This window comes from Pyxicephalus adspersus, chromosome 10 (genome assembly GCF_032062135.1).
Source record: "Pyxicephalus adspersus chromosome 10, UCB_Pads_2.0, whole genome shotgun sequence".
In the NCBI taxonomy this organism is placed as follows: Eukaryota; Metazoa; Chordata; class Amphibia; order Anura; family Pyxicephalidae; genus Pyxicephalus; species Pyxicephalus adspersus.
The window spans coordinates 37,798,830-37,820,533 of NC_092867.1; the positions used below are offsets into that span (position 1 = coordinate 37,798,830).

Here is a 21,704-nt window from a genome sequence, read left to right on the forward strand (position 1 = left end):
GAAAGGCAAAAAAAATTGCGTTATGACAGGAAATGTTAAATTAAACACTCATGGAAAGAAATCTGCTTCAAGGGAGGAATATAAAGAGATTCTTTATACAACCTTCAAAACAGCCCTCCCTCCCCCCTTTTAAGCCCATCTCAGCTTCAGAACAACCTGAAGGCTGGCATTCAGAGAACAAAATCCTGCTACCAGACTGTACCATGTAAACATCCCACAGGGGGAAAGGAGTTGCTTAGGAGACAGACTTGAAGTTTATGAAGGAAAACATTTAACTATTACAATATGACTCTGACTGGATGGTAAGCGTTGCTATAGGTGTGACAATGGTAATGAAGTTTGCTGTTTATGGCTGCTCCAAAGATGTACAAGCACTTAAGTAGAATTAACTTGCTTTTCTAAACTTCTTACTTTCTCTCTTTTGTCTGCATCACCCACTCCCCTCTCCTCCCTCATGTTGCCTCTATCTTTCCATCCTCCCCCAAAGCAAAGGGCACAGAACTTGGAAAAAACAGGCAACCAGCAGAGAACACCAAAAAGCATGAGAGGACTGAGGAGCGGATGAGAAAATCATATATTCAGGTAGCTTTTTTTCATTTTATTGTGATTGTTGTAGATTGTCCTTTAAATGTGACTGTGGACCAATTTAGGTTCATGTTACTATGTCATCTGCATAATCTCTAACTTAACCTGCTATAGGTTAAAAATGACAACACGGCAGGAGGCACAGTCATTGCTGCCATTCCTAATTATTTATTATAGGAATAGGAGCAAAGTCAGGCCAACTTTTTATTGCTTGTTACAAGTAATTGGATAGAAATTATATTACTAATCTCTGGAGCTTTAAACCACAAGGCACTCATGTAACAGCACTGTCAGATTGAGTGGGTAATATTATCCTCGATATATAGTGATTGGCTGAGCACTGTCAGATGGAGCGAGTCATGTGATACTCTATACTCAGTGATTGGCCTAGCTCTGTCACATGTAATGAGTCACATGCTTTTTCTTACCCAGTGATTGGTCCACAACTGCCACATGAAGAAAGTCACATACTCCTCCATACTCAGTGATTAGCCCAGTGCAGTCAGATGGAGTAAGTCACATGATCCACCATATCCAGTGATTACCCCAGCATTGTCAGATCGAGAGAGCCACATGCTTCCCCATACCCAGTGATTGGCTTAGCAATGTCACATGTTCCTTCATAGCCAATGAAGGACCCAGCAATGTCAGATGTAGTATGTCACATGCTCTTCTATACCCAGAAGTTTTGAGTGTGACGCTCACCCTGTCAGTCTCACTCTGCACATGGACTTTCCAGCTATCTGAACAACAATATAAGCACTTGAAGGCAAGTCATGGGCAATGTTGTTCAAATTGTTGATCACTGCCCTACACGCATACATACACATGCACCTTAATTTTCAGCAAACACGGTTGTTACCTTTAAGCACTATCATGTTAGACAGGAATAGCAGAGATTTCACTTTTGAGGTAGTGTTCAGACAAAACGGTTCAAACTGTCCTACTTAGAACATTCCAAGATTCCACTTTTATTCTTAATAGTAATAATAAATAAAATAAAAAAACAGTGTATGTGGTAACAAAAAAAAAACATAGAAAACATAGACATAGTGAAACATACACTTAGTGCTTACACTCTAGGTTGACAAGTATGAAGTCCAGTTGTTATGGGCAGCAGAGAGCCCCAGCAACTCTCAACAAGATAGCCTGTCATGACTTCTTCTATGGCCAAGTATTGGGGGAGTGACAGCATATGGTGTAATGACCTGACAACTCGGTTGGCATAAAGTCCAGACTTGGAATTTCTGGCACTTGTGGTGCCAATTTTTGTGGTGAAAAAAAGTTTAAAGACTGGTCAGGTTAGAAACATTTTAAGCAGGGACTACATCCAGGCTCTCCTTCTAACCCACTACTTTAAGCCCTTACCAAAAACTTTAAGCGATAGACAGCCAATCACAGCAGGCACACATAAGAAATATGTCAATGACTGTACTTGCCCTGGAAAAGAAAGGGTATATTGGAAAGTTTCTGACATATACCCTTCTTAAGCTGCGTACACAAGTGCAATAATTATCATTGGAAACGAACGACTGACGACCATTCATCCGATAAATGTTAATAAAAGACGCCGATGAACAAGGATTGTCGCTGTAAACGAACGACCGTCCCAGCAGATCTGATTGGGCGACGATTGTTCAGCAATCTATTGTGTGTACGGTTGTTCAGTGATCGTAGATGATTCAGCAGTACACTTTCTCCAGTACATGTCACTTCCTGCATCGTTCAAATGATCATATCTAGCGTGTGTACATTATTGGTGGATTATATTTGAATGATCGTATCGTTAGAGCATGTACAATATTGTGCACAATACAATTGTTCAATAAAATCGTGCATAATCGTTAGTTGTTTGCTTTCTAACGTCAATTTTGCACGTGTGTACCTAGCTTTAGAGTTTGTGTACACAGATATTTGTCTTATTTTGAATTAATTCCTAGGTACAACAGGTACAAAAATAGGTTTAAAGCTTTTTAAAAATCAATTTAAAACAGTTTGAATTACTTATAAACTAATCAAAAGGACACTTGACACAGGTCATAAGCAGAACAAATTGTAGAAAAGCAAACAGAAGCATTTTGAGTCTTACTTGCTACATATAGTCTCCTAAAGTAATACTACTGTCAAGTTCAGCAAGGGAGAACAAAAAAAGACCAGGGCCTGCAACATATGCTGCTAAGGTAATTTCCAGGTCATCATGGGGGCCACCTTTTTGGTCTATTCATCTTGGATGCTGAATGACTTTGCTGTCCTGACACCCATGACAAGCATATTCCTCTACCTATGGATTCAGTGTAGCTTTGTCAGCCTCGTGTGATCTGTACCCACAGAACTACAGCAGGATTTTCTGATATACCTAGATAAGCTTGTAAACAAACGTAGTTTAATTTGCTGTGCCACATATTAGTTAGATATAAAACTTCAACTCCTGCAGCAGGAATACCATTGAGTTGTTATTATTATTTATAATAAACAGGATTTATATAGCGCCAACATATTACGAAGCAACGAATACAGACAGTGACATAGGAGGAGATGACCCTCCCCCAAAGAGCTTACAATCCAGGAGAGCTGGTTACATCAGGACCTAGCCACAAATTGAGGCCACAAGAGTTAAATACAGACAGTGACACAGCGACTAATACAGACAGTGACATAGGAGGAGATGACCCTCCCCCAAAGAGCTTACAATCTAGGAGAGTTGGTTAGATCAGGACCTAGCCACAAATTGAGGCCACAAGAGTGAAAATGCATTTTATTGGCACCCCATCAGAAAAAATTATTGAACAAATAGATTTCTTGGAGGATAACCATGTATATTTCAGTAGAAAAGCAGCACCCACTATGATTGTTTGTGCACACTCTGGGACACAAAACATATTTTATTTCTGCCAATGGATAAACTTTAGGAACATAATAGGACAGAGAGGACATTAGTAAGTAAAGATGGTCTTCCCTGGAGCAGTGCAGTGGAAAATGTTAATTTGCATTCAGTCCGTCAACCCGACAGAGATTCTCATTATAAATAACGCAAATCTGCAGGGCACACACTGGTGAATTTAGGCAGCCAATTGTGCCCAGAATCGCCTGTTCTTTAAATGCCTCTATGCATTGACAGTTATGTTAAATTACAACAACAAATGCATGCATAATAGGAAATGTATAAAATGATGGATTTTACTGTGCAGTTTGTATGCACAGAGAACAGAGGTGCTTCCAGGGATTTCTATTTAAAATTTGTGACTAGAAAACGGGGACATTCCACGACTATGGCATTATCAGTATTTGGGAGGCAGAAATAAACAAAATATTTCAAGAGCAAACCTACAAAGAGATTTATACATGAATGCTACTCCCCATCAATCTCTCATGAGGATAAAAGGCTCCAGCCTTGTCTGTGATGTTGTGTTTATGCTCAGTGTGAAGCTAAGTCTGTGCAGGCTTTAAAGAGGCGTCAGCTATGAAAATTCTTCATAGTGAATGCTGGCCAGGTACTGATCAGTGTCTGCTAATGCCAGGATGGCATGCTTTTTTATGTGAACTGCTCTATTCTGGCAAAAATCCACATAAGCAGATAACACTATCACAATGTACGAATTGCATGTTTGGTTATGGTATTTCCCATTTGCTTTTTTATGGAAATTGAGGCGTCACAGGTGAGTGGTTGGTTACATGTATGCTTTTTTTTTGTACAGGACAGTAGAAAACAGTCTGTATTATGCGTGTACAATATACATAATAAAACTATTCAAGAATATACCTCATAACCTTGTAATTCTGAACATTAAGTGTAATTTGCCATTAGAAAGTACTCATTATCAACCCTTAAAAGTTAATAAAAGTGTGAATATTTCCAATGATGACTAAAGAGTACAGCTTGCTTTTACCAGATAGATTATGCCCATACTCATACTCATGTATTCTATAAAGTGTACATTTACGGCTAGGTCTATATGGACTGTTTTAAAAATGCATATAAACGCTCCTACCGCATTTATATGCTTTTTAATGCACTTAAAAGGCTTGTAAACTCTTAAAGATTTGAATGAGTAGCGTTTACAGGAGTTTTCATTGATATGCCTGGGGAGTAAGTACAGGTGTACTATACCCCATACTCATTCCAGGAAAGGATTAAATATAAGAGGCCCATCTTATTGTGAAAGTTGTTTTTTTTTTTATTATATGTATGTGATTGGTGTTAACTGTACAAACTTACCTTTTTTTACAGGCTATTCCACCATGGAAGGACGATACCCACAGCTGAACTCTGATATGAGTACAGTCGTGGGACTCCTGACATTGTGGGATCTCCAGGCAGCAGAGGGCAAATAATGAAAAGTTTTCCTATTCATCTCTAGTGCTGATTGGCTGGGAAAAAGTTAACCCTGATGACGGTTGAGCCGCCATCAGTGTTTACCTTTTTTGGCCAATCAAGGGAGAGGTCGTATGAGGTCACTGCTCCCAGCAGCCCTAGCAGGGCATTCACACGTGTTCTGCACCCATGTGGGATCCCGGGATTCCAGGAGCAGTGTGCACATACAAGCTACCCCCAAAAGACTGCTACAATCAAAGGAGAGGTTGTATAGGGACACTGCTCCTGGCAGCCCTGATGGAGCTTTCATCAGGAAGTATGTACAGTTAACATACATATAATAATAAAAAAAAAAACCTTTAAAGTTTTATTTTAGTTTATTTATAGGTATAATTAACCTTTCAGGGGATGAATAAGGGGTACTGTGTACCCCCAGGGTGGGGTGGCAGACATTCTATTAAAGGGGGCCTCTAGATTCTTAAGTCTAAAACACTTATAAATACTTGTAAAAGCCTCCATTGTTTTCCATAGAAGGTTTCATCATCAAAACACCTAAAAATACGTGAAACCAGCTATAAAGCCTTCATTGACACTTTTAAACATTTATAAACATGCAATTAATGTGCAACTTAATACATTTATGGGGGTTTCCAATGTTTTTCATTTTTAAAACACAGCAAGGAGCTTTCTCCTCAACGCTCAAAATGTGCCTCAAGCAACCCTGCCTCAAGCCTCTTGGTGTAGACTAGCCTATTGGAATGCATGGGAATTTTAAACAAGGACGCTCAGGTTAAAAGCTGGGGAAACAGTCTGTGTAGTCTGTGTAGACTAAACCTTATAAGGTTACGTCTACATGGATTGTTTCTCCAGTGCCTAAACTCAGCATTTTTAAATGCCCATGTTTGCAAATCCAAATCATTCAACTTGTCTAGTCCACATGAAAGAATTTTCCTGATGAGCTGTAAAGAAAATGCATCCATCAGCATTTGGAAAGTGTTTAAATACTCAAAAACACTCAAAAATGCATGAAAACACATATAAATGCCAAGAAACGCTTCAAACATCCCAATGAAATAAATGGGGTATTTTTAGGCATTTTCAAACATTTATGGGTATTTTGGGGCATTTTAGGGGTGTTTGTGGGCATCATTTATTCCGACCTCTTCCCTGCCACATACCTTGGTTCATAATGCCTTTATAAATGCTTAAAAACTCATGCAAAAGCTGTATAGGCATTAAAAATGTAGCCTTACAGATCCATGTAACATATCAATGGAGAGGTACAACAGAGGTGGCCAGGCAGCAGACTGCCTTGAAAGCATGAAAATGTAAAATGTACTGTGGGACAAGCTTCTTTACCAACACATTATAGAGGATATAAATGCTTCTACAGGCCCATTTGATGGTAATGAGATACACTGGGCATTGTATTGCTTTCCTAATTGAATCTATTCAATCACAGATTAGCAGTATAGCAGTATTTGATTCCCAACAGGGTATGTCTGAGGGAATGCCAGATTCACGGTTTTAAAAATATCGTCCTGAATGTAACACATACATGTTCATTGATATATTTAGGATACAAGTATATTCTTTTTGGGTGAAGTTTAATTTTAGGTTGCCCAGAATTTTTATAGCAGGTCTTTTGGCACTATTAAAATGGGGGTTGCCATGTTCACAACTGTTACACAACTTTGTGACTAATACATAATTCAGTGTTTATTTTCTGGAAAAAATTCTGTTTATTTTTGTTCAAATTTGTTAGCTTTCTACATTTTAGTTAATTTTAGTTCATTTTATGGGCAAAGTATCGCAATTGTTAGGAATTCAATGTAGTTCAGTAAACATTTGTCCTCAAGATTTTCACCACCCTAACTCGTGTAAATTACCCTTTGTAATAAAGAATTAAAAATATACATTTTATCCTATTTGTTTTTGTAAATTATTAGTCACATTGTATGCCCATAGCTGTAAACCATCAAAACTAATAGACGACACAAAACATTCCTTCACTTAAATCAGACCCCAAGATCACCTGAGACATCTGAATAGTCATATGTGACAAACAGATACTTCCTTCAGATGTCTACAAGTCTTTAGGTAACTAATAATGTTCTCCTAGATTGTAAGCTCTTCGGGGCAGGGTCCTCTCCTCCTCCTGTGTCACTGTCTGTCATTTGCAACCCATATTTAATGAACAGCACTGCGTAATATGTTGGTGCTACATAAAAATCCTGTCTATTAATAATAATAATAATAATAATAAATATCATTAGGATGTTTCTGCTACTTTACTATCCACTTACAGGCCGTGGGAGATCAGTGGCCTAGCTGTGTTGCCTGTGACATGGCTGTATGAATGGACAATAATACCAATTCTTTGTGAAGTTAAATATCCTAGTCTAGAACATTAAAATACTTGTCTTTTCACTGCAGGGGGAACACACAGTTCGACCAGCCACGGCTTGACTACAACTCTGCAACTATAGTTAGGTTTTGTTTCAAACAGAGGAACTGATCTGCTGCCTCTGCAGAAAAAGTTTCCTACTGTAAAGTGTTTTTTTTTTTTTTAATTACATGCGCACTTGATCTTGTATTATTCCACCTAAAACTATTATTTTCTGCTTTGAATTTAGAAAGCCTTTTAGGATGCTCCTTTTTTAAGAATATTCATTGTAAATTCCACTTTTCCATGTCAATTACTTTGCACTATGCAACTAGAATTTAATAACACCTACCAAGGTTTAAAGAAAAACTTACGATTCTTGTTTTTTTTTTTTTTAAATAAACATTTCAAATTCAAGGTAAAAACTGCAAATGCATGAATACTTGGAAAACTATGTGTCAAGATTTCCAGCTGCTGTACAGGCATAGCAGTGAATGCTAGAATTCTCAATGATGTCATGGCTGGATCTCTGCTAGCTGCATAACTCAGAAATGACAGGCTTTCCACACCCTTCCCTCAAGGTCATAATGGGGCAAAGCACTTCACTGCAATGTGACCCATTGCTTTCCGGCTCTATATTTTTCTTTACCAAAAATTATGCAGCAGCGTTTAGTAACAGCTACAGTGCTACTATGGCCTTGCCATATTTCATTCTCTTATCCAGGAAGGGAATAATTACATCAATTCCCTCAGACAACAACACTACCTATAGCTTTGCAGTGATATGCCATCTTGTGTTTGTTAAAATACTAGTATGTCTATAATAAACCCTTACTAGTAGTAGTAGTACCATAGCTTGTGATACAGCAATCTTAATGGAAGTCTCTTATAACCACCATGCTAGGTAACATAAGAAATCACCTGCAAAAATAACATACATACATAATATATAAAGTATGGAGTGTTCTTAAGAAATCCACGTTCCACCTCACATAAAGTAAAGTAAAACTATGTCAACCATTTTAACAAAAACAACTTATTTAAATCATCTTCAGTAAGGCAATGTATTTCACAATTAAAAAAAAAACTTTGCATCCAGGTCAGAGGTCCACAGATTGTTTTTTAATTAAAGGTTGGTTAACTGTCCAACAGAATTCTTAGATGCTTTTCTGTGTACAATATGGGTAAAACACCCTGGTGTTGAAGGTTAGTACAGTAGAAGTAATAAATATCAATGCATTAATGGTTAAAAGAAAAAGAATGCGTGAATGGGAGGAACAACTGTCACAATGTTAGTGGTCAGTAGGAGTAATAAATGACTCCGCCTTGGTGGTCTGTGAGAGTGAATGGTGTCTCATCATTGGTATCTATAGTAGTGAGTTTTTTATTTCACATTCCTATTTTCATATGCTTAGTCTTCTTTATTTTTGTTATTGTATTAAATATGAAGGTTTTCAGGTATCCACTAGAGGAGACTCTTAGTGGCCCAAAGTAATTATGCTTGTTCTCTGTTAACAGCTGTTGGAAAAATATCTCATCTTATTGTAACTGTGTGTAGTTTGCCATGGCCTTAACTTGAGTTCAGGCAAATTTCTCTAAGACCTTCTCTAAGACATACCTAAGACCTTCAAAAACAAACCAAGGATCAATACTATCCCTTTCCATTTTGCAGATTTTTGGTTGTTTAGATCATAACACCTACTTTACCAAACATTTAAAACTGAAGTCAAGCTTTACCCTCTATCCTGCACAGTTGTACAGGCTCTCTCAGATAAAACCTGTCTTGTTCTCTGGCTTATGGATGAAGCATCATCTAGACTTTTCCTCCACACATGTCCTGGCCTTAGCCTACCCCATCAATCTCGGAGACTAAGCATCACATGTGAGTAATACAATACCTTCCTATTTCTAAGTACAACAGCCAGCTGACACCCCCACCATCCATGATCTGCCTGCCTTACATAACATCTGTGGGAAAGGGGACTATTAAGATTACCCAATTTGCTTTAAAATTTACACAGGATAAACTACCAAACTCAGAGTTCACTAAGCACTTCACAAAATTAGAAGGTTACTCATCTTACTAACCTAAAAAGGAGGGCTATAAAAAATCCCCTACTTTATCCAAAATGTAAATTTGGGCTCTAAATATTCTTTAACTATATAAACTTTACAAGAATGGCTATATTGCCTTTACAGTTCATGACTTAATTTTACATTTTTTACCAGGAAGACCCTAGGGTGACGTTTCGGCCACTGGCAACATTTAACTACTAGAAAACAACACTAGAATGTTAAATGATTTACCAACTTGTGTTTGTGCATTGCTAATGGAACATCATACACAACGCTCCTTTGCTTGTGGAATGTATTCTACGATAGTACAATCTTCTTCACAGCTTGGCCCGAAAGGAAATAAAAGTTGTAGATCAATTGCAAAATGCTTTAGCGATGAGCATTGCCAGGATAGAAATAGGTTCCAGTTTGTCATTCTTGTCCTGCCCCAACCGTAAATTGATTTTCTACATTTTGCTTCCTCATAACACATTGTTCTGTTTATTCATGGAGAAATCAATGTTTTTATTTGTGTGTACATAAGGCAGGTTCTCCTGTTAGGATGCCAGCCGCTCTGAGAGAACTATTAAAAAGAATGTAAAATGACATATGTCAGCTGCTGCCAGTGACACAAAGTATCAGTAGTAGCACAATTCTTTGGATCTGTTAGGAAATGATAATGTGTAGTTGTGCCTATTGTATACAGACACTAACATTTTAAATTATTAACCAGTAATTTGCTTGTGGCATCTTTCGGTATGAAAAATAGTCTAAGCATTTCTAACCATTCCCATATCCATAACTCATATGCTCATTCTTTAAAGAGGATGATGGGATTTTTGTTTCATAGTAGTTTGTAATAGCACACATGATGTACATTTCCAATAAAAAGCTACTATAGGAATGCCACTGTTACTTCATTTATGGGGTAGATAATAATTTTTGGTAGACAAGTAGCTTTGGACCCATTTAAAGTTCTCACACTCTGGATCAACCAATGGTAATCTGCTGCACTGGCACACCTGTCTATCTTTTACATAGAGTTCCACACAACATCAGGAATGATTTCAGTGCAGCCCTTGGTCCAGGGGTAGAAATGGGAGCAAAACTAAAGGGACAACGAAAGGAGCAGGCCACATAATGGGGATAGGAGGAAGCGGAGGATGAACTACAGTAGTAAGAATTGTCGGGAATGTAGCTGACAAAGGTCATCAGTCTAGTAGACATCTACGCTGGCATGTTGAGAATAAGGAGGAGGATGAAGGCGCAGAGTGGGGTATGCTTGAGACTGATGTACAAAAAAAAAAATGTAGGAAATACTAAAAAGTTACTCACAACCACCAATCTAATTCAAACTAGAACATCTGAAAGGCAATCGAGGAAGCAGAGACCAAAAAAGTAACATAAAACCTAATGGATAACATGTCCTTTATTATATTCTACATAGGAATAGCTGCAGCAGATTGCAATGCTTGCTTATAGGAACTTGTAATTTACTGTTCCACTTGTTACCTGTGACAGACAATTAATGCCATATTTTCTTAAAACTTACTCTCTACCATTTTGGCACCAGATGCCTTTGGTGAGGATAGATTAGATGTTTTAAATTCAGTTTAGGTTCATTATGGACTTGGGTTTATTAAGCTAAATATGAATCTAATACTGTATTTTGAATTTATTCAGACCTCATTAGATATGGTTTCTCTTTCACATATTCGAATCTTCTTATAGGGTCTTGGGAACCATGAATGACTGACTTGTAGCTTCTGACTCACCAACCTACAATATCACAAATTTTATTTTAAAATATCAAGCTCACATTAGGCTGTCTATTGCTATGAAGCTATTGCATTCAGACTCAATATTTGTGGATTATACTATGTTGCAGTCATGACACCAGTTTACCATTATACACAATGCAGTTTGAAACACCAGAAAACCTTTTTCATTCAAGTGGTCGTTAACATTAAGCTTTAACTAGGGACAAGCACTAAGCTATGAAGAAGCTTTAATTAAGGTACTGCTTTAAATAATAATTAAATCCAATGACCTGAAACATTTGGTTATTTATGTTTTAAGATCCTCCAATCCTTGCTAGAGTTCTCCTTTAAACACAGTTGTTTTTTTGGGTAAAATTATTACTTTATGCAATGCTGTCACTGGCTCTTTCTGGTAAATGAGAGAACACTGCACTCTGCTGAATGCATAAACAATAAACTGCTGAATATTAAAATATTTCTTCTAAACATAGTAGATGATTCACACACCATTTCTGGAGACACAAAGTGCTGTAAAGTAATGTAAGTTATTAATATATTGAAATATATCCTCCAAATGGAGCTTAAAAGATAAGCGCTGCAAAGCTTCTGCGCACTTGTTATGTGAAATTTTATGGGTTGTTTGCATGTGTTTTTTCCAGGACAGCTCCTAGATGTTGGGGGACCCGAGCTCTGTTTTAGCGTAAAATGTAACTGAATTGGGAAAAATAGGATAAAAATATTGTAAGACTAAAAATGTTGAAAAACTAAGATGGAACAATGAGTGGAACTTTATTCCTGCCTTAAATATTTATTGGTCACTTACCACATCGAATGGCAGCACAGTTACATTAACCCTTTGTTTCAATAAAGAATACAAATATGTTAACAATATTTTATGTGAAAAGGACATATTTTCATCTACAAAACCTTTAGATAGGCAGAAGGAAAATATTGCTGAGAACACTCTTACATTGGTGGTAAGTGCTGGTTTCAATTGATAGTCAGTGGTTAAGTGTCTCCTTACATTGGTGGTAATGGGAAATGGAGAATTCTCCATAGAAGTGGAAATCTGGGTTCATACATTGGTGGTAAGTGAATGCCAAGACAGCTGTCATTTATGTGCTAAAAGTAAACGCTGAATTAGAAAAAAGTATCAAAACTATATAGAATAGGTATAGTCTGTCACTTTGCCCATTTCCCAATGGTACATACCAAAAGGCAGTTTTTGCTAAAAGTCAGACAGTAAATCACATCAAAGAAATATATCACATCTGAATAATCCATGTTACTGCATCTTCTATCAGTTGTATTTCACCTAGTCATGTTTTATACTGTGTGAAATCAGCAAAAAAATCGAAAACAGGGCCAGCAGGTTAAAAGTGCATCAAGGGTTTTATTCACCAATACTATTTTCACACAAAAACAGGCAAAATAAAACAAACAGCAAAATAAAGCCTGGCCACTAACTCACTGTTAGTTCCCTTAACTAGCAATCCAGCCCAACCTAGTGTTTTTCAGGACTCTAAGGCCCTAATCATACACCTTTTCCAACAAAGTCCTTACTCACAGTTCACCTCGGCCCTCCTCCCAGCTCACCAGCCAAGACAGACCCTCAGGAAAGAGCAGGCTGAGAGTTTATATCCCCAGCCTACATTCCAGGATGGGTTTCAACTGAGACAATTACACTTGAATGTCCCTAGGTCTCTTTAGCTCTCCCATCTGGCCAAGAAGCGTATTGCCACTCAGCCTGGTACTTCAGCACGCCCTGCTGTCAGAAGGAAAACTGTCCAATTACACAGAAAAATATCCTGCGTATAACCTGTATCTGGGGCAAATGTACCTATCATCCTGGATGAAACCCTGGATCTTCGTTGGCCAGCTGTTACAACTGTAATAACACCATCTCTAGTACTTTTTTGCTACACACCCAAATTTTCTTATTAGGAATCTAGGCACATATGACACATTTACATATTGAGTAGATTCTGAGTTCTACCACTAATGGCTACAGTGCTAAAAGATTCACAAAATGATATCAGGAAATTTTTAAATTAATTTTCAAGCAAGCACTGCATTCCATGCTCCAGTCTTGAACCCAGATGACCCAGCTAATAAAGTATATTTAACCATGCCATATCTGGGGAATTTTAGCTGGTACACAGTATGTTTATATTATGAGCTATTTTGCCTTTCTAGTGTTATTAAACAGGAAATACACACAATACAAACAAATTAGTAATATATATGGTAAACAAACAATTGTTTTTTTTTTTGTCTGCTTTTTGTTTTTTTATGCAACTTTTGAAAATTAATAATAATACTACATTTTTGTACAGTCTTTCCAGTTCTATATTTGTAAACATGTTTTGGCTGGTACATGCAGGGACTTTCAAGTACCCACAAGCAGCAAGCAAATCAGTCACAGATAAGGAAACAAGTTGTAGGAAAGTATGATGACAAATACTAACCGGTAGAATAGCCCAGAAGCAGTTAGGACACTTAAAAAGAAGCAAAGCTGTTTGCTAGATAGAGCTATGTTTCTGTAATATATGTGTCATGTGTCACGCAATAGATTTTATAAAACAGGAAATGTTAAACAGTAATTTTAATTGAAGGCTTTTGACATAACAACTACTGCAGGCATTACTGTAGTACAATTCATTGAAAAAACACAGCAATTCCACATAAACTATTACCTTATTTATGCAAATATAAAGCAAGCTTTCTTTACCCTCATATTGCCATTAGAAAAAAAAATTGGTTTATACTTAGATTACACCTAGTGGCATGTCTTGGATATGCATTTGACTCTGGTTTGACAGATCAGAGCTGTCAAAGAGAAGCTGTTTTTGATACTTTCACGAGGACACAGTGCCATCTACTGGTGGCTATCAATATTGTACAAAAGATTATTTAAAAGCAAATGATCCAATGTAATGAATTTAAAAGCACAAAATACTTAAACCTGCCAAAAGCATATACAGACTGGAACCATGTAATTTTTTTTCCATTTTAGATAAATGTTTAAAAATTAAAATAACACATTAAAGATTATATATTAATTTTATTGGATTTTCCTTTGATTACTGTTTTGAATGTTAGCAGAGATGTTTGCATGTTGTGTCCTAGGATTATAAATAAATCAAACTTTTTCCTGGTACCTTAGTTTATATTTGAATTGAATTTAATCGAGAAAATACCAGAACTATATTTTATCTGTTATATTGGGATAAGTATTGTAGTATTTTTCGACTGTTGTTCTCATTTCCTAGTTTTGAAACTAGGTGCAGCTTCGTGTATTGTATTCTCTATACAGTAAAGGTTATCAGCATTAATATTTACCCACTGATAGCTATCCACAATAAGACAGCTAAACTGCATGTTAGGTTACATGGTGAACATGATGCTAACACAAAGGCTAAATCATAAGCCCCATGAAGAAATAAAATACTTATTGAGATATATATTTATAAGGACAAGAGGATTTCATTCCACTTTTAGACACCAGAAGACATATGATAACAGTAAAACATAATAATGTTTATAAATGTATCTGTAATTATTTTACGTAACAGTAGTAATATTGAAAATTCACAATCATCATCTTGCTGTTATGATGCCTATACTTTTTATCAGATATGTTATAAATATTTTACATATAAGAATGCCTGGATGTCCTTAAGCTTAGAAACAACCCCAACAAACTAAACCCTTTGCACATTTACCCAACAAGGGTTTCCTGATGTTCTGTTATTTCTTTTTATGCCTCCCTGTGTGTAGTGCAGATTGTTGGAATCCTATCCTATGCATATCCTAATATTAATATACCTTACTAGTAAAATAACATAAATAAGTCTAATAGAGCATGTGTTTTGTCCTGAGATTGGTATGGATGCCCATTATTCGTGCATTTAATTTTATGTATGCCTGCAAAACATTTTGCACAATTGATTCCTTTTTACAGACATTTTACTTCCTAAACCTGACACTAAAATATTGAAAAATAACAATAGGAAAAGTGTTTTTATAGCTTAATAATAGTCATATTAAAAATCCATCTGGAGTTTAGGCCAGGTCTCTCTCATACCTGTTTAAGGAACTGCTCACCCTTGAGTATCTCCCAGTAATATATGCAAATCTTCTCACTCACCATGCTGAAGACTCCCTGCTGAGATTATCTGCACTTATGGATATATATACACATTCTGATACATGAGCTGCCATAGAACACAGGGTCTATGAGTCAGAGAGCCCCTTACTCCATTTATATGAAATTAACATGCATTAGGATATTTCACCAAATGCGGCAAGTCTACTTTCCTTTATACCGGCTGGTGGAAGTAACACTTGACACATTGATACAACTGCTGGTAAGTTTTGAAACATTTAAGCTGCTTGCATGATGACAGTTCAGTAATGACTGAATGACTGACTGAATAAATTGCTGAAATAATCAATTACTTTTAATCTGCATCCAAATAACAGAAACCAGTAATACAGAAAAGAAAAGCCTTAATGACAACTTTACAATGTTGCAGAAAATCATTGAACAGTGAAGGTAATTTTTTTGTCTGTAGAAGTCATTGCTCCTGATCAATACGTCAAACCTTTTTACATTATTACTCTGCATTTAGCATTCTAAACACATCAGACACTAAATCGTATTTATTGGTTCCTATATGCTTTACTGGTAACACCACAAAAATTGGCCATGATTACTGATGCAAGATGCTGTGGGTTCAAGAAGCTGTAATGATGTCATGTTTAAGTGACTTTAATAGGAAGAGTTAATACATATAAAACTGATGGGATCTTGGATTCTTGGTTAGCTTACTTTCTGGAGTTTGCATCTGATCCACATCTGCGACACACATTAAAACTTTCTATGGGATATATATCTCCCCTCCTATTGAACATATTGTTCCTTTATTATTATTAATGTAAAGAGTGGTGTTATGATTAAGTTTGTTCTTGTGGTTAAGTGATTTCAATGTAAATTAAATAAGATGATGTACTTTTCAAGACAAGGTTTTCTGCACACTAGGATACAGACTGGGACAGCAGCAGTTTTATTCATAGCATAGTACTCTCCTATCTCATGCTTGTGTGGTGTTTTGCAGAGCAAATCGTCCAGTGTCATATGACTAAAGCTGCGTACACACTGCCAATTTTTGTCGTTGGAAAGGATCTTTCACGATCCTTTCCAACGACGGGAGTGCACGATGCATGAACGATGCTGTACATACAGCACCGTTCATGCTCTATGGAGAGGGGAGGGGGAGAGCGGCACCCTGCTGCGCGCTCTCCCCTTCACTTTCATTACGATCGGCTGTCGTCCATCGTCCGTGGATCCGGCAGGTTGGTCGTCTGGACGATGGACGACACCGACTGTACACACGGCAGATTTTCGCCCGATAATTGGCCGATGCCGATTATCGGGCGATAAAAATCTGACGTGTGTACGTAGCTTAAGTCCCATATTACCTCCTCCTAAACTGTAACTTTTGAAATCAAGAAAGTCAGATTAGATACCATTTGTTGTATGGTACTTTTTAATGTATGGTTTTAAGGATTCTAACTATTCACTGATTAGCCAACTATTGTAGCTGCCTATCTCCAGGCTTAATGTCTAAAAAATAAAGGGTTTGTTACCAAAGCTGTTGTTACTAAAACAAAGGTCTGCTGGAATACTACCGTATATAAATATATAAAATATGTATATTGCATACATACAACGTATACATATATACAAACTTCTGCCAGACCTTACTTACAGGGTAACCTTAGTCTTGGCAAAAAAAACCCTAAAACATGTCAGATTAGTGCAGTGTAGGTTAATGTAATGCTATTCATTTTGTAAAGCAAGTCTGTTAAACAGTGAATAAATCCTCCTATTCTTTACAGCTGCAAACTGTGATATCTTAGCCAATATTTATGTCATCAGTAGCTGCACATGTGATCATCTATGACACCAGCTATTTGAGGGCTTGAACGTTTGACTTGAACGTTATTACCAGAGGTGTAAAAGGATGCCTTAAAATAGAGAACGTATAAAAAGGAATATGCTGTTATTGTATTATTATTATATTGCTTCATTTTTTCAACAGGAAAGATGACAACTGAAATTGCAGAGACATTCAACAATGAAACACTGGAAGGAACTACTTTCCTTGAACAATTTAACACAACCACGGAGAGTGTTGCTACAAATACCACCAGCAACCCTTTGGATTTTACAGATCCCTTGCCTATCATCATATCACTGGCTTGCATTTTTCTGTTGCTGGCAACCTGCCTTATATTTGTGACACTCTGTAAGCCTGCAGCCCTGGACCAATCTCTATACGGACCACGGGAATTCATGCCTTATCATGTAGAAGATGCCAGTGAGCCGCAGCTCAGATTCTGGAAGAGGCTGGGCTCACTCAGACAATCAATTAACAGCTTTAGACGCAGTCGGCCAATATCTCAGTGCCAAAGAACTAATCCAAGACGAGCACAAGCCAACCAAGACTGGTCTTTTATGGAGTCCACCAAAATGTGACTTGATATTTTAACTACACAAGCATCAACACAAACGAGTTTTGATAGTTACTACTGGATACCTTAAGGCATACTTCACAAATGAATGATTTTTTTATGTAAAATGACTAGCACTGTTGATTAGTGCTGTCAATAAACAAGGTCACGGTTATTTTTAAATATGGAAGGGCTTAATAACTAGACATGTGCCACAGACCAGGAGGGGTAGAATGCGAATACTTTAGGATCATTTTATTCACTTTTTCTTTTATGTCACCAATGTAGCAAAAGGCTTACCATATTTTCCTAAATCACAAAGATTTCAAATATATCTATAAGAAAATAAGGCATTCATAGCCTACAAGTAGTCCTGACATTTTTATTTCTTTGGCTGTCTCTGTCCAGTTTGGGAAATTTCCCTTAACTTTGTGTTACCCCAACAGGAAGTGGCCATTCCTTCTATTTGTCACTGAACTGGTGATCCCAGTGCAAGATTCTCCCACACCTCCTGTTTTCATGTTTGGAGCGGTTATTCATTTCTGTCCTGATATCAAATGGTCTCTAAGACCAATAATGTGTATCTGCAGAGCAGGGACACAAACAGCAAAAAAAAAAAAAAAAACGGGCAGTAACAATTACCTGCTCTTTCCAAAGAAATTTTAAAGTTTTGGGTTAAAATATACTTTACTTTCTCATACAAAAGCTTGGTAGCATGTGATTTAGTATAATTATAATCTGTTGCATAATTCAGTAATTATTTGTTGGGATTAATAGTGTTTAAAAGTATAAGAAAAGGGAATTATCTTTTGTAAATTATATGACTATCACATTTTTCACACTGCCTTGTGTTAAATGTTTATATTTGTGATACAGCACATATGTTTTCTCTCAATGGTATTTATAATGAAGAGCAGATACTAGTCTCTCTATAGATTGCCACATTGATTTCTCCATACTGCATCTGCATTTTCCCTTCCATTCATGAAAAGTATGTCCTCTGATGTATTCACTGCATAATGCTACAGAAAACACTCCAGGACAGGAAAAAAGTAAATCACATGTCCTGTCATTCTCATTCATTAAGGTGGATGAATGGGACAACATTTGCTTTAAAACCCTAAACAAGTATAACAGAAAGGGCTTTTTTAGGCATACTGTACTTTATAATTTTTCAGAGTATTTTTTTTTGAAAAGCAGCAGTATGACTGCTGCTTTTCAAAAGCACATAGATGATTTTTTTATTGTAATACTAAAATCACTGCCTGCTAGTAGTATTACCAAATGGAGCAGGATGCAGTAGCTATTATCATCTTATCATCTTTTATCATCTGGTAATAGTTACTACATGCTACTTGTGTGCCTCACTTCATAGGAACCCATTTATTTACATGTGTAGCAACTGATTGCCAATAGAAAATATTATTCCCTAAAGATTTTAGTAAAGCAATCATCATTATAAAAAAAATTTTTGCAATGAACAACACACATTTTTACAAAGTCTTTTACAATACAAATTTAAAACAGGGATATGATAATAGAAGGGTTTAGGAAACAAGGGAATACATTTACAGTGTGCCTACTTACCAGTTCAGGCAGTGCTTAGAGATGAATCAGTTCATAATTAAGTCATGCCTTAAAGATCTACTATGGGGATGGGAGTGAATTAGGGAACAGCACATAAACCTATACTAAACCAGGTCTTTTTTTAATTTGTAGACCTGCAGTAATTACGAGAGTCTGTTCTCATACAAGATAATTCTTAGCGTGAATATGCAAAAAATGGCTTTTGCTAAAGATGTAATGAGCGAGTGTTGGTAGGTCAATTATAAGTAGATAATTACCATGCTCATATACTTGTACTTTAAACTAATAATTACAATGGCAAAGGGCGACCATCTGTTCTGTAACAGTTCCTTAATTACATGTATAACAATGTAGCTGGTACTATTTATTGAGGGGAGAACATTATTCTTCAGCTGTTTTCTTTACATAATATTTTCCACCTGTTAAAGCCACAATTTAAGTAGATTGAAAGTAGAACTAAGATTTTTTTTCAAGGTAATATTTTTTTTTGAATTTTGAAATTGCAAGGTGAAAACTGTGCCATGCCTGCGATTCTGTGTTAGCCATTGCATGATTGCATAGTATCCCTATGACATCTTGCCTAGTCTGTTCATCCTCATTAGTGGGAAGTGATGGACAGGTGCTACCAGAAGGTGGTGGAACAAGAAGTTCCCTAAAGTAACTATTCTTTTCCTAGAAACTGGGTGTGAAATAGGCTTATTTCATTATATAGGTTATTTTCCTTCCAATCCACCATTTCCCCCTTTCTTTCTTTAGTCACATTTTACTTGTTTTAAAAAGATGCAAAAATGGTCTCTCCCCTATACAAAATACTGCCAAAGGAAGAGGGGGTGTTGAAAATCATAGAGGATCTACACAGCAGCTGGGAGACCTTCTGGAAAAACCACTGAAAGACACATAGGGCCTGATTTAATAAAGCTCCCCAAGGCTGAAGAAGATACATTTTCATCATTGTAGCTGGGTGATTCAACAAACATGGAATCTGGTGCAGGATTCAAAACATTTGTTAGTAAATAGCAAATGACATTGAAGAAATCCATTCAAGGGTTGCTGAATCAACCAGCTTCACTGATGAAAGTGTATGCTTTCCGACCTTGGAGAGCTTTAATAAATCAGGCCCATAGTTTTAGTAAGGTGCATGCATCAAATATATTTATGTTGCTCAAAATATAAAAATCTTCAGTTTTGCTTTGTCTCATCATATGATTGTTTAAATTAAGTTAGGATTCATACATTGTACACTGGAGGTAGATGTACAACTAGATTGCAAGGTGTACTACAGTCACCCTGGACTTTACTGATCCCTATTACTGATCCCTTTATCGACTACAACTGTTAAGTAGCCGTACATTATGTAAACTAACATTGTGTAAAATAACTATTGTTACAGCAAAAAATATTGTTATTAAACAGATCACAATTTTATTCTCCAGTTAAAGTAGGGAGAATGAAAGGCAAAATCTGACAACAGCTCTAGGCCACTTTTCAACCACTGCTACATGTACCACAAGGGGAGCTTTTGACTGGTTCAAAAGTACATCTGCCGGTTGAAGTGATATTGCAATATCAATTTAATGTTTTCATAAATAAAATAGAACAGTGCATGCATTTTTAATTTTATAAAAACACAATACAATGTTGGAAACCATATACAGAGATAAGATATTAGCAATAAATGCACATATGGGACACAGATATGGTAACTAAGAAGCCTGCCCTAGGCAATATGACATGCATGCATATGTAGGCTCCATGAGAAAATATATTTGTAAAAAATACACGTTTATAAACTTTGTGCATGTCCCCCTAAGACTGTATTACTATAGAATGTAAAATTCCTTATGTTTTGTGATTTTATAGACATACACTTAGCACAGTAGCATTTTAGTGACAAGTTATACGAACACACAGACTTCCATGCTAGTTTTAGAACTTCGTGAATTGCCAGCTTCAGTCACTATTACAACCAGATGGACTTGTGATAACAGCTGCATCCTGCAGCTAACTACATGCACATAGACAATACTGATTTCACATGCTGTTTGCTGTATTACCTACCATAAAATAAAAGATTTTTATGATTTTTATGATTCTTTTCTCCCCATAAAGTATTACCCTGATAAATGGAATGATAAATATATACAATATACAATAAACATTTTCAATATGATTAAAATATGAATGGTACAATTTGACCAGAGGTTTTGTTGTTTTTGACCAGAGATTGTTTGTTTCTGTCTAGTATCATTGCCGCTTTAACCTAACGAGGTATGTATTTCCTTTCACAAATGTGATGGGTATTCTCCTGGCAATGCCTTTAATTTGATTTTCTCTCAGAGCGTTACCCAGGGTTAACATTTATTTCCTAGACTGAGATGCTAGTTCAGAGATGACAAAGTCATTTATATTCAGGTTCCTGTGTAGATCATGTCTTACACAAATCAGCTGCAGACTGTCATCTTCTGATTTTGTAGCTACAATATTTTCACTGGTGGAGAGG

General features: G+C 36.5%; 2 protein-coding genes across 3 annotated transcripts in view; one reads left to right on the forward strand and one right to left on the reverse strand.

The window, feature by feature from the left end:
- Positions 1 to 21,704, reverse strand: part of CDH23 (cadherin related 23) — a 190,322-nt gene that overhangs the window by 132,480 nt on the left and 36,138 nt on the right. The gene's annotated exons all lie outside the window — the stretch shown is intronic.
- C10H10orf105 (chromosome 10 C10orf105 homolog) lies at positions 181 to 21,399 on the forward strand. Of its 2 annotated transcripts, XM_072424277.1 has the most exons (4): positions 181 to 302; positions 488 to 582; positions 15,584 to 15,656; positions 17,206 to 21,399. In XM_072424277.1, the coding sequence occupies exons 2-4, from the start codon at positions 562 to 564 to the stop codon at positions 17,640 to 17,642; spliced, it is 531 nt and encodes a 176-aa protein (XP_072280378.1). In that variant the 5' UTR covers positions 181 to 302; positions 488 to 561; the 3' UTR covers positions 17,643 to 21,399. The 2 variants fall into 2 exon arrangements, with proteins under 2 accessions (XP_072280378.1, XP_072280377.1); XM_072424276.1 differs by lacking the exons at positions 181 to 302; positions 488 to 582 and adding an exon at positions 15,332 to 15,468.

Excerpts from the sequence above, each read along its gene's own strand:
- C10H10orf105 (XM_072424276.1), top strand. The coding sequence starts at position 15,337 with ATGAGTCAGAGAGCCCCTTACTCCATTTATATGAAATTAACATGCATT. Across the intron at positions 15,469-15,583 it reads ACACATTGATACAACTGCTG|AAACCAGTAATACAGAAAAG; the intron begins GTAAGTTTTGAA and ends TCCAAATAACAG. Across the intron at positions 15,657-17,205 it reads AAAATCATTGAACAGTGAAG|GAAAGATGACAACTGAAATT; the intron begins GTAATTTTTTTG and ends TTTTTTCAACAG.